This window comes from Scardinius erythrophthalmus (assembly GCF_964197995.2).
Source record: "Scardinius erythrophthalmus genome assembly, chromosome: 18".
Lineage (NCBI taxonomy): Eukaryota > Metazoa > Chordata > Actinopteri > Cypriniformes > Leuciscidae > Scardinius > Scardinius erythrophthalmus.
The window spans coordinates 32,849,495-32,860,829 of NC_138238.1; the positions used below are offsets into that span (position 1 = coordinate 32,849,495).

General features: G+C 38.5%; 1 protein-coding gene across 1 annotated transcript; it reads right to left on the reverse strand.

Annotated features, from left to right (window-relative positions):
• Nucleotides 1-356: 356 nt before the first annotated feature.
• rhobtb1 (Rho related BTB domain containing 1) lies at nucleotides 357-9,865 on the reverse strand. Its single transcript, XM_081392907.1, has 8 exons — nucleotides 9,747-9,865; nucleotides 8,934-9,119; nucleotides 7,830-8,788; nucleotides 7,091-7,209; nucleotides 4,672-4,822; nucleotides 4,091-4,179; nucleotides 1,687-1,792; nucleotides 357-885 (listed from the first exon to the last, which is right to left on the reverse strand). The coding sequence occupies exons 2-8, from the start codon at nucleotides 9,053-9,055 to the stop codon at nucleotides 716-718; spliced, it is 1,716 nt and encodes a 571-aa protein (XP_081249033.1). The 5' UTR covers nucleotides 9,056-9,119; nucleotides 9,747-9,865; the 3' UTR covers nucleotides 357-715.
• Nucleotides 9,866-11,335: the final 1,470 nt, after the last annotated feature.

Here is an 11,335-nt window from a genome sequence, read left to right on the forward strand (position 1 = left end):
AGACCAGCATATTCTTTTCCAGAAATGCATCCATTTGTTTTGTTTTTGAAAAAGGAGTTCAAAATGTATTGCATAATAGGAATAACCCAGCTATTCATTCCTGTCCCTGCTATTTACATAGGGCTGAATTCTGTAAGCTCTTACAATCACAATGATCAAACTACATCCATTATATTACAATCTACTGCAAGCCCAAATATCAAGTGCTCAAAGTTTTTGGTCATAATCCAAATCACAGGCCTCCCACATTACCCAAAACTTGCCTGAACACAGAATTGTACAATACTAATTTTGTAAATCAATGTATGTGCTCAGAATTAGTGGCATAATGAGCATTTTCCACTTAGATGACTTCATTTAACAGTGTTAATGCAAATATACAGTATATAGCACCTAAGTGAAAAAAGGAAATACAAGATAAAACAGATTCCCTAATCCTCTTAGTGTTTAAAGATTCTTATGTGTGTAACACAGTCAGATCACTGCTGTGACACAAACATGTCCGACACAACAGCACGATTATTAAAACGAATATTACACCATAAGGAATAGGCTTACATCACCTTCACAGATTTGTTGGCCAGCATTGATTGGACATTGAGATTGTGCTTCAAACCGATTGCTCGTTTAGAGTGGCCTGTTTCATCTTAGCAAAATAGGAAAAGAAGAAACATAAGAGCTTTGAAAATAAAACGAGCTTTAGAATGGTACGGACTCAAGCAACAGCAGGGGACGTGCTCCAGAAACACCAGCGTCGCCTCGAGTGATGTTTATTCAAAACCACATCCTCTTTCTCTCTCTCCTTCTTCACCCGCTGATAGTGATCTTCCTCCTTCAGATACCAGACCGGAGGCCAGCGGTGCTTCTCAAGATATTCCTGGTTTTCTGCTCACATTACAACACAAACCCAGAAAGATGTCAAGGGTGAATAATATACAACAAAGCTTAGGAAGCAGAAAAGTATCCTCTTAAAGCAACAGTTCACCTAAAAATTGTAATTATTAATTTTTTTGCTTATTTACTTCAAGGGGACCTATTATGCCCTTTTACAAAGTCTTGATTTTGGTTTTAGGGTCTGCTAGAATAGGTTTTCATGTATATTATTGGAAAAATTTCTGTCTGTAACGCTCTGTTTGGTTCCGGCCTCTATGAAGCTCCTCCTTCCGAAAAGCACAGTGTGCTCTGATTGGTCGGCCGGAGCAGTGTGTTGTTAGTGGTCATCCGCTTTGAGCGTGTTTGGAAAATGTCTCATAGCCACGAGTTTCAACACACTACTAACGCAACTGAATTTTTCATGCTCAAACAGCAACTTCATACTAAAGAAAGTTGAAAATTAAAAAAAAAAGCATAAAAGGTCCTTTTTAAGTTGTATGCTGTCTGTAATGCACAAAAGGTAGAAGAACAACTTCACTGTCACTATGAACTGTAGTGAAAAAGAGCAACGTAAGCATTTTTCAAAAAATCTCCTTTTGTGTTCCATAGGAATAAAAACTAACAGCATATGGATTTGAAACATAATTTTCATTTTTGGGTGAACTGTCACTTTAAGAGGACACTCTTAAAGACTCATCATAGCTACTTCTATGTAATAAAGCAAAGTTAAATGTAATTACAGGTGCTTTCAATCATGCAGTTCCAATGATGGTGTTTGCATCTGTCTCATAATAGTTCAGGAAATGTTTTTACCCAGCAATTTCGACTTTATCTCTTTGCGGTAATTGGCACATATCCTGTTGTAATGGGTGCAGATGTAGTGTAAACACCAGGCAGCGAGCTGATTAGCATTATGGAACTGTCATCAAAACAAAGAGAATAAAAAAACAAGACGTTAACATTGTTTGTATGATAAACAGACACACTGTTATTTAGTCTAAATATTGGAATACAGTATGATCACTGTAAACAAAGGGTGTCAGCTTGTATTCTAAAATTATATTTTGTATTTTACTATGAGTTCTTGCTGCTACTGTCAAATCTTTGAAGGTTATTGCACAATTTAAGGTAGGCTAAAAGGAAAATTAAATGGTGCGAACAGTGCATGGGCTTATATAGCAACTATTACAACTCTCAGGGTTGCTCAGAGCCAAGGCAATTATAACTGCAATATGTTTATTGTAGCTTTGGATAATATACATATAGTAGTTACAGTTATACAGAATACCACATATTTACAGATATATTTACTTCTGTAATTTGCACCTGAAAAATTACAGCTTATTTTATTGTAGAGACAAAGAGTGTTTACATAAAACATGTTTCTGAAAGCTGTTAAATTACAGTAAAAATATTAAAGCAATACTCTATTTTCTACTAATGTTGCCAGTTGTTTACAGTAAATGTCTTTATGTGTATGTTTAAAAAAAAATGTTTTTTATTAATTTAGTATATATTTACTAGGGCTGGGGAAAATAACACATTGATCTTGAGATAAATCTCTGATTAATATGAAATGTTGAATGTGAGAGATTTTCTAATAGAAAAGTGGTTTGCGGAAAAGTGGTTTCCATAAATTAAACTGAAAATGCATCTTTTAATGACTTCTGCAGTCTCAAAATGATTTAACTCCTTCATGGCAAGCCTTTTAGTACATAGTAGAAGACCCTTTTGCTGTTCTGACCTAATGCAAACGAGATGTATAACCAGACACCAGCTTCTGGCAGCGTTTCTGAGGAATCTTAGCCCATTCCTCATGTGCAATGGCCTCCAGTTCAGTAATATTCTTGGGTTTGCGTGCTGCATCCACCTTCTTCAAATCCCACCAGAGATTTTCTATGGGGTTTAAGACAAGTGACTGTGATGACCAATGTAGAATCTTCCAGGACTTCTTCTACAACCAAGTCTTGGTGGAATTTGAGGAATCATTGTCCTGTTGGAAGGTCCAATGATGCCCAAGCTTCAGCTTCTTCACTGACAGCATGACGGTTATTCAATGAATCCTGCCTTCCACACGCTGCAGGTTTCCAGTGCCAGAGGATGTAAAGCAGCCGCAGAGCATCACAGAGCACCACCATGCTTAACTGTAGGGAGTGTTCTTTTCAGCATATGCTTCATTCTTCTTCCTCCAGACATACTGCTGATCCATAGGGCCGAAAAGTCCCAGTCTTGTGTCATCGCTCCACAGAACAAAATCCCAAAATCTCTGTGGCGTATTTATATTATTTTGAGCAAATTGGAGCCAACTTTTCTTGTGCTTTTGGGTCAGTAGTGGAGTACGTCTTGGAGTTTTGGCATGCATTTAGTACGCGCCTTATTGTGCAAGCTGAAACATCAGTGTCTGTTGCAACCAAGTCTTGCTGCAGTTTTTTTTTCCAGTCATTCGAGGGTTTTTATGAAACTGCCTTCTCATCTGGTTGGAGTCGTTGATAGCTTCCTTTTTCTGCCCCGTCCAGGTAGTGTAACCACTGTTCCTTAAACTCTGAACTTGCAAACTATGCTCTCTCTAGGAACATTTAATGCCTTTGCTATCTTTTTGTATCCTGTTCCTTGTTTGTGAAGGGCGATGATGCCTTTTTGAACTTTTTGGACGATTCTTTTGACTTTTCTAACATTCCTTCCTTTGCCATTATTCTAACATGCAGTTAAATGTGACAAACCTAGCTAGTTCAGATATTTTATGTGTTCTAGCACAAGCACACCTGGTGCAACTAATGAAGCCCTTGATTAGTTGCATCAGGTGTGTTTGAGATAACACCTGTTTTGCAGATTTGTGATGTTGTGAGGGATTCTATTCAAAGGGTTGAATAATTTGAAGATTGCAGAAGTCATTAAAAGTTGCATTTACAGTTGAATTTGGGGAAATCACTTGAAACATTTGTTGTGTTGAGCTATTTCAATTACTTTTGTTTGATTTGTTTATTGCAAACAGCTGAAAGTCTGTAAATTTTGCCATTAAACCTGATTTGCAATGGGGGTTGAATAATTTCAATATTTTAATATTAGCAGCCGATTAATCGTGACTCACTACAACTATCCTATGTGACTAATTAGTGTTTTTTTAATGATCCACAGTACTAATATTTACATTTATACATTTAGCCGACACTTTTCTCTACTATTATTTATCCATTTTAATAACGAAGGATGGATTTACCTGAGCAAGCTCCAGATAGGTGAGTACCTCTCCATCGATATCCTGTCCATCTTTAGATGCTTTTAATAACTCGCTCACGGCGTATTGCTCTGAGGGGAGAAAATATCTGTTAAACAGAAAGTATATTCAGATGATATTTCCCCAATGTCTAGTTTAAGCAAAGCAGCGTTATTTACACAACATAATATTTCATATGATGCTTTGCTACTCTTGCAGACTGTAAATAATCTGACAGCGCACAAAAAAAGAAAATGTGTTTTCTCCGGGGCGGCGCAGCCTACGCAAAACCTGAGGTAAATAGCTGCATCTGGAGTCACAGATACATTTCAGCCTGTCACCACCACGTCATTAGATAACGTCTGCCGGACAGATTGTAGTGTGTGCCACACAAAGCTCTGCGGAGACATTCTCTTTTATTTGGCACCTTGACATCACTCGTTGCTAAGCAACACAGACCGAAAGGGATCAAAGGCCTGTTTGCTTTGTATCTGAGGTGGTCAAATGGTTCTGTGCTTGAGGAATGCGTGTGGTGTCTTATGTGTCATTTGGAGCGTGTGGCGGGGCGTTGGCAGAAAGCTCACCTGTCAGGGCGATGAGCCGTGGAAGGCACAGTCTGTTGGCCAGGGCGATTAGCTCCATTGGGTCCAGGTCTGCCATGGGCGACAGCTGACTGGTGTAGAGATATTCAAGCACTGCCTGCATACATACCCTGCTGGTGTTGGGGAATGAGACCTGGCAACACATATGAATGTACGTCATTATACATTTTTTTCAATTCCATTTGGTGCCACTAAGTCAGCGTGAAATAGCATTTACATCCCATTTACTTCTGAAATATGACATAATTCTTGAGTGAAATAGGACATTGGTGGAAAAAATGTAGAATGAGACTTGATTAAATTGCGTGGGCATCTTTATATGACCGGTGTTTGGAGAGGTTGAAAAATAAAAGGACTTGTGACATCTGCCAAAGAGGAAAGTCAGTTAAAAGGCGGAGCAAGTTATAAAAATGCACAAAAAAACCTGCAGTTGTTGATTTATTCAGACGACATACAATTTTGACCTCAATAAAATTTACATGAAGTTGTTACCAGGTGAAGCACATTTTTTAGGTTCCTTGGTCAATATAATAATATGTATTATTTTACATATTAAATATATTAATATATATTTTTATATACTACTATACATTGGTAAATATAATAAAAATAGTATTAATTGATAATAATACGTATTGTTTTATATATTTATTTATTTTAATATATAATAAAAAATGTATAATTATAAATATATTTGATATATAACTATTAGTAGTAGTATTCTTGTTATTATTTATGTATTTATTTATTTATTTTGTAATATAGTGTGTTGCTGAGTTTATTTCAGTAAGTTATTGTAGTTTTTGGGGGATTAACAATTATGCTGAATATTTTTGAGACCAGTTAAATGTAAATAGGGCCAATTTTGATTTCATGTGGACTTTCACAGGATTTATGTGTGATTACTGTGATTACTGTGAATGTAATACTCACACTAGAGATTTTAATTCGACCACTGAAGAAATATGCTCAAGAGCACCAACAATTAAAAAGATAAAAAATATATATATTTCAGAACAGAAACAATGTGTGTTTAGCAGTCTCTGGTCAGCTTATTGGAAACGGGACTTTTCAGTCTTTAATCTCTATGAAACGGATGGTCGGCTCACCAGCAGCCTAGCATTACTAAGCACATTTGAGCAGAACATGCAGATAGATGCTGCTACGTAACCCATTACATAATACTCTTCAAGGGCAAGCACAGTCTGTGTTTCGCTGGGGTAGTCAACCACTCCAAAAGAGAGCGCAAGAAAAAGAGGCATGCTCTCTCGGATTTGAGCAAGCACTATAGATAGACTTATGTCTGAAAGTAGGACGCTGCCTAAAATATAGCTGTCCCAATTGTTACACTGGCATGAAATGTCAGAGCACTAAGGCAAATAAAAGTGACTGGCCATCATGCATTAAGTCCCATGTGCAAAAATTATCCATAGAAGAAAACAGATCACTGTCTCTGAATGACGTCTGCTTTTCCTCCTCAGGGAGGAAACTCGGTTTTATTCCACCTTGGCTTTATTCCACCTATTAAGGAGGAAATTACTGAACAGTACCACAGATGAAAGCGTCTATTTAGACAGTGGAAGCAGGATTAAGTGTACATGTGGCATCTGTGGAACCAGCAAAAAACATAATGTTTGCTTCAAATAGAAGGAAGTTGCTTACCTGTATCGATGGTGCATCTCAGCTCATTAATTATGAATTATGCATGTCAATGGCTAGGCAATTCTAATTAATTATTAATTATGATGCTATCTATACTATAAGGTTATTATCATTAATAAAATACAAAGACAAATATATGTAATCTAAAGTAACTCTATAAACAATATAAGTAAAATCTAAAGTAACACTATAAATGTCCACTAAAATATAGACAAGAACTCTACAAAACTCAATATAGAGAAATTGAGTTCCAGATAAAAGGAAAACAGTTGTTTTCCAAATAATAATAAAAAAGAATGAACAATTACTACAGATAAACTTAAATTGAAAATCAGTGCGAAACAAAATACAAATGAATGACATTTTTCAAAATGTAATAACCCTGCTATATTATAAATGTCTTGTAAGACAAACATCATTCACTCCAAAGCTCATAAGAGCTGACAGATCATTCATCACTGCAAAAATAGATTTTCAAAACGTCACGTAGAGACACCAGACCAGACTATTTTTGTTATTCAAGATTTTGAAGCAATTTGTTGACAAGCCAATGTCTGTAAAATGTGTCAGTGCGCATCTATTTGAGTATATATTCACATGTAAATGTCTGAGCGGTGTGACCTTGTACCATCTGTTTATGAACTGGCAGACTCATTACTGCTTAAGGATAAAGTAAAGATGTTCTGTAAACTTGTCAGTGCCCTAACTGGAGCTCATTAAACATTGTTTTCACACTCACCTCGTCATTTGCACTCTCCATGAAAGAGCCCCCAAATAAGGCAGCCATCCAGTCACAGCTTGAGATCAGCAGTGGTTTGTGGGCGTTAATGGTGCCATCATCCAAACTGAACACCACATCTGCAAAGACAGTCCAACACACCATGAGTAACTGCTCTTTACAAAGTAATCTTTTATAGCATCTTTGCTATCCCATTTTATACCACTAAAGCTAATGCTTTATCACATCAACAACAATGTTGGAAATTAAATAACTGAATGTAGTGATGCTATCAATAACTATGTTTTTTCAGTATGACAGTAGTTTCAGTAAAACATGCTGCTTTTAATGAAATACTTATCCAATAAGCAGCTGTATAGCATGACAAACTGCAACATCGCTCATAGCTTGAATGTAGTTAGCAGCTTTCTTATGGCTTGACAGTAGTTACATGTACATTTATCCATTTTTTAAAGCAACAGGGTATATCATTCAGTCCATGCATTCACTGGGAATCAAACCCATGACCTTGAAGTTGCTAGCACTGTTTGAGCTACATACCTGTGGTTGAAATACTTTTTAATTATGAAAAGCTTGTGGCTTGGTATTCTATTAAAAAGTAATTTCCTCAACAATACATTTCAGGAGGCTTGCAGATGTTGTAGCAGATGTAGCAGATGTTGAAATAATCATTTTCAAGTGAGACGTTACTTTCTCAATCAATGTAAGATAAATTAAACACATCTGGGTTCCTTAATACCTGTGAAATTATTCTTGGCGAGACACTCTTTGATTCGGTTTGCCTTTCTCACATGGAATGCTTTTGTGATCTCTTGATTCATGAAGCCCTCATTGTTCATGATATTCTCCACCATCATCCTGAGATCAAACACTTCTAGGATCTCTGCAATCTGGGCGATCTTCATCAGGTCCTTCTCCTTTTCATCTAGCTCACCAGTGTAGAGGAAGCGTAGGACGGCACTGAATGGTCCATTGTGGATGGAATGATCCATCTTCACAACAGTCATAAGAGCCGGCGTACCCGTGACTGGGTTGATCACGTTCTCCTTGTGGATGCTGTAGAAAGCCTTGCTCCAAGAGGCCAGGGACAGCCTGGTGCGCCGGTGCATCCCACTTAAACTCATCACCTTGAGGGTACCATCACTCTTGGAAGCCCGGAGCGAGCAAGGCGAAAGGTTGGGGAGAACAGTGACGTCCTCTTCTGTGTCCAGGCTTAGTGTGCGCATCAGTTGATCCCGCCTGTGACGCTCTGTTACCACCAAGCACTGGGACTCATCCGAGAAATCCATTTGAAAGAGGTCGAAGAATTTGGACGATGAGGTAGACAGGTAGATCCTGTGGGCAAACAAGTGGACGTGTTCCTGAATGATGAACATTACATCAGCGCACAGGGGGCTTTCAAGAAGTTGCCTCGGGCCATCCCGGTTTTTGGCTGGGCACTCTGGGATCTTAATAAGTGGTGGAGGTGCTTTGGGTGGCAAAAATGGTGCCTGCAGCAGTGGCTTCTGGACCTTCCTCAGGTGGGACTTCCAGAACTGTAGGTGGCGTCTGGAGATGAGGGCTGCTCGGATTGCATTATCAAAGATATCCTTGATACCAAACTGGTCGAAAACACTTGTCTCGTAGTATGGGATGCCAAGCTCTTTGGCTACCTCCCTTCCACTCTCTGGAGGCAAAATATCTCCAGGTTTAATAGGCCTGTGAGAGACAAATAAATACAGTCAGTTCTCGCATTAATATGACAGCGCAACTGGTTAAAGCGTATGCAACTTGATCCTGAGGGGAATTTTCATAGGAATTGCAAAGGAATAGCTGTGAATTGCAAAGGAATAGGGACCAGTACCTTGATAATGGTCGCCTAGCTCGATTGACTGCCTCCAGGTCAGCATAGCGCAAGTCCAGCTGGCAACCAACCAAGATGACGGGTGTGCGTGGACAGAAGTGCTTGATCTCGAGGTACCACATGGTTTTAACATGATGTAGGGAGTTGGGATTGGCGATGGAAAAGCAGAGAACCACTACGTCAGACCTTCGAAAGTGAAAGGTAAAAAGGAAATCAGGTAATTTTCCAATGAAAACTTGTCTGGGCAACTAACACAGGACAAGACACCACGTAACACGCATGCTAACAGGATTTTAAGCCAAGAGTGTCTTATGTGACAGGTGCCAAGCGGTATCCGTAGAAACATCACAGTCCTTCAGTGTTCGGTGGACATGCAAAACCTGCAATATTAATGCCAGCCTGACATTGACTCATTGACAGCACGCAAAAAGATTGCCTTTAGTGTAGACACACCGGATGCCCAAGACTACAAACTCCTTTGGCAATGCTTTTTTGGCTGCGTCTGTGAGGACTAGAACAAACATGGTCAACAAAACAGACAAAACAAAAGCACAAAGAGGATGACATGCAGACATTCTGGCGCACTGCTGGCATACCTTCCTGAAGCAAGATTAGTACAAAGTCTATCCTGGGGAGGGGAGCAACACCCGTCACCACACAAGTAGGTGAATAATGTATAATCACCCGTTTGCTATCGTCCACAAAAGGAATCGTGCATTTCTTGCTGACTGGGCAAGCAAAGGTCTCAGCTACCACACCACATACTTGGCAATGCAGAGAATTATGGAGATGCTAGCAGGCTTGACGACTTACAGTGTCTCTCTTATGTTTCACAGGCTTGCATAAAGATCATAGGAGCCCTACAAACAAAAAGAGGCACAGAACAATGCTACATAATAATTTGCCTTTGTAGTCAATGACAGTTCAGGGAAATCTGTCTGAAGGAGAACAACATTACTTCCACAATCTTTAATGACAAGTCCAAAGATACAGTAACCCAGAGTCTGATAGCAAGCAGCTTTTAAGACGTGAGGTTGAAGATATCTGAACACTTTGATATGGCACAGCATGGTCCCATTAATTGCTAGGCTAAAGACTATCCTGCCTGCAGTAATTGTTTGCTGACATCTCGGGTCGAAATGGGGCTCTTGGCAGATCACCCTAGTGCTCTAGAGACAAGCCTGTTTTGATGTTAAGCCAAAATCAATGCACTTCTGGTAAAACATGTAGCAGTTATTTGGACTTCATAATGTCTTGGAGGGCCAGCATGGATGCAGTTTGCCCTTTCAGGAACTCAACAATAACTCACTCAACCTGAATAAATGAGAGAAAATCAGCCTATAAGCAGCGATTATCCTTATTAACCATACATCAATCCAGGGAGTAAAATCCTCTTAATTAGCAATAAAACGAAACACACTAACAGAAGGAGTCATTTTAAAATTGCTACATCCATGCAAAAGGGTCTTTGTCTCCTTTAGGTAAACTCATGTAGACTGATTGCGGTAAAGGTTGTATTTTTCCACTGTCAACAATGTCAGCTAATCACCCAGATTTATGACTTCTCTTTCACTGAGTTGTTTCTTCTCGTTTATCACAAAACGAACCAGTCACACAGCAAGAGATACGTAAGTATATACTGTGTGAGAGTGAAAATGTTTAAGTAATTGATATGTTGCAATTGTGTTTTTCTAAGATGAGGAAGAACTTGATATTCAGGAGCGTTTGTTACACCACTTCAAGTGAAGTTGTTGTATAATTTATATGAATATTTGACGGCAGGGTGAAAAATGTGTCTCTTCCAGTCAGATTTTGGGATCAGAACGATCTATTCTATAATATTTCTTTTTGTTTTTAACATAAAATGATAGTTCACTCATTTACTCACTCTCATATTGTTCCAAACCTTTCTTCTGTGAAAGTAAAATAGGATATTTTGAGAAATGCATCAGTTTTTTGTTTGTTTGATTGTCTATATCTTCTGCTCCACAGAAGAAAGCAAACCATACAGATTTGCAATGTCATGAGGTTTAGTAAATGATGGCAGAATTTTTTAGTTGAGCCATCCCTTGAAATGTTACATAACGTGAGATTTATCATTTTTCATGAATAAATCATATCTTTTAGTCTGCGTCCATAAAATTCCAAAATGAGATGATGCAGCATTTTCCATTATATAATATTATTGATACTGTGATATAAGCATTTATTCATGCTGCCCTCCCCTACTATTATCCTGTGCTCATAAAGCAGGACACACATTTCTCACGCTTCTATTTGGTAGTTACAGACAGGACATGGGGATTCTGAGAGGTGTAGGACTTTAGAATCTGGTTCCTAACACATTGAAGCCCTGAGTAGTGAACATCTAGAGGTCATTCTTTAAGTCAGAGCCAAGCTTT

Coding starts and splice junctions, on each gene's coding strand:
- rhobtb1 (XM_081392907.1), bottom strand. CDS start 9,055: ATGTGGTACCTCGAGATCAAGCACTTCTGTCCACGCACACCCGTCATC. Junction 7,210..7,829: donor CGCCAAGAATAATTTCACAG/GTATTAAGGAAC, acceptor CTGTCTTTGCAG/ATGTGGTGTTCAGTTTGGAT. Junction 886..1,686: donor GATAAAGTCGAAATTGCTGG/GTAAAAACATTT, acceptor TAATGTGAGCAG/AAAACCAGGAATATCTTGAG.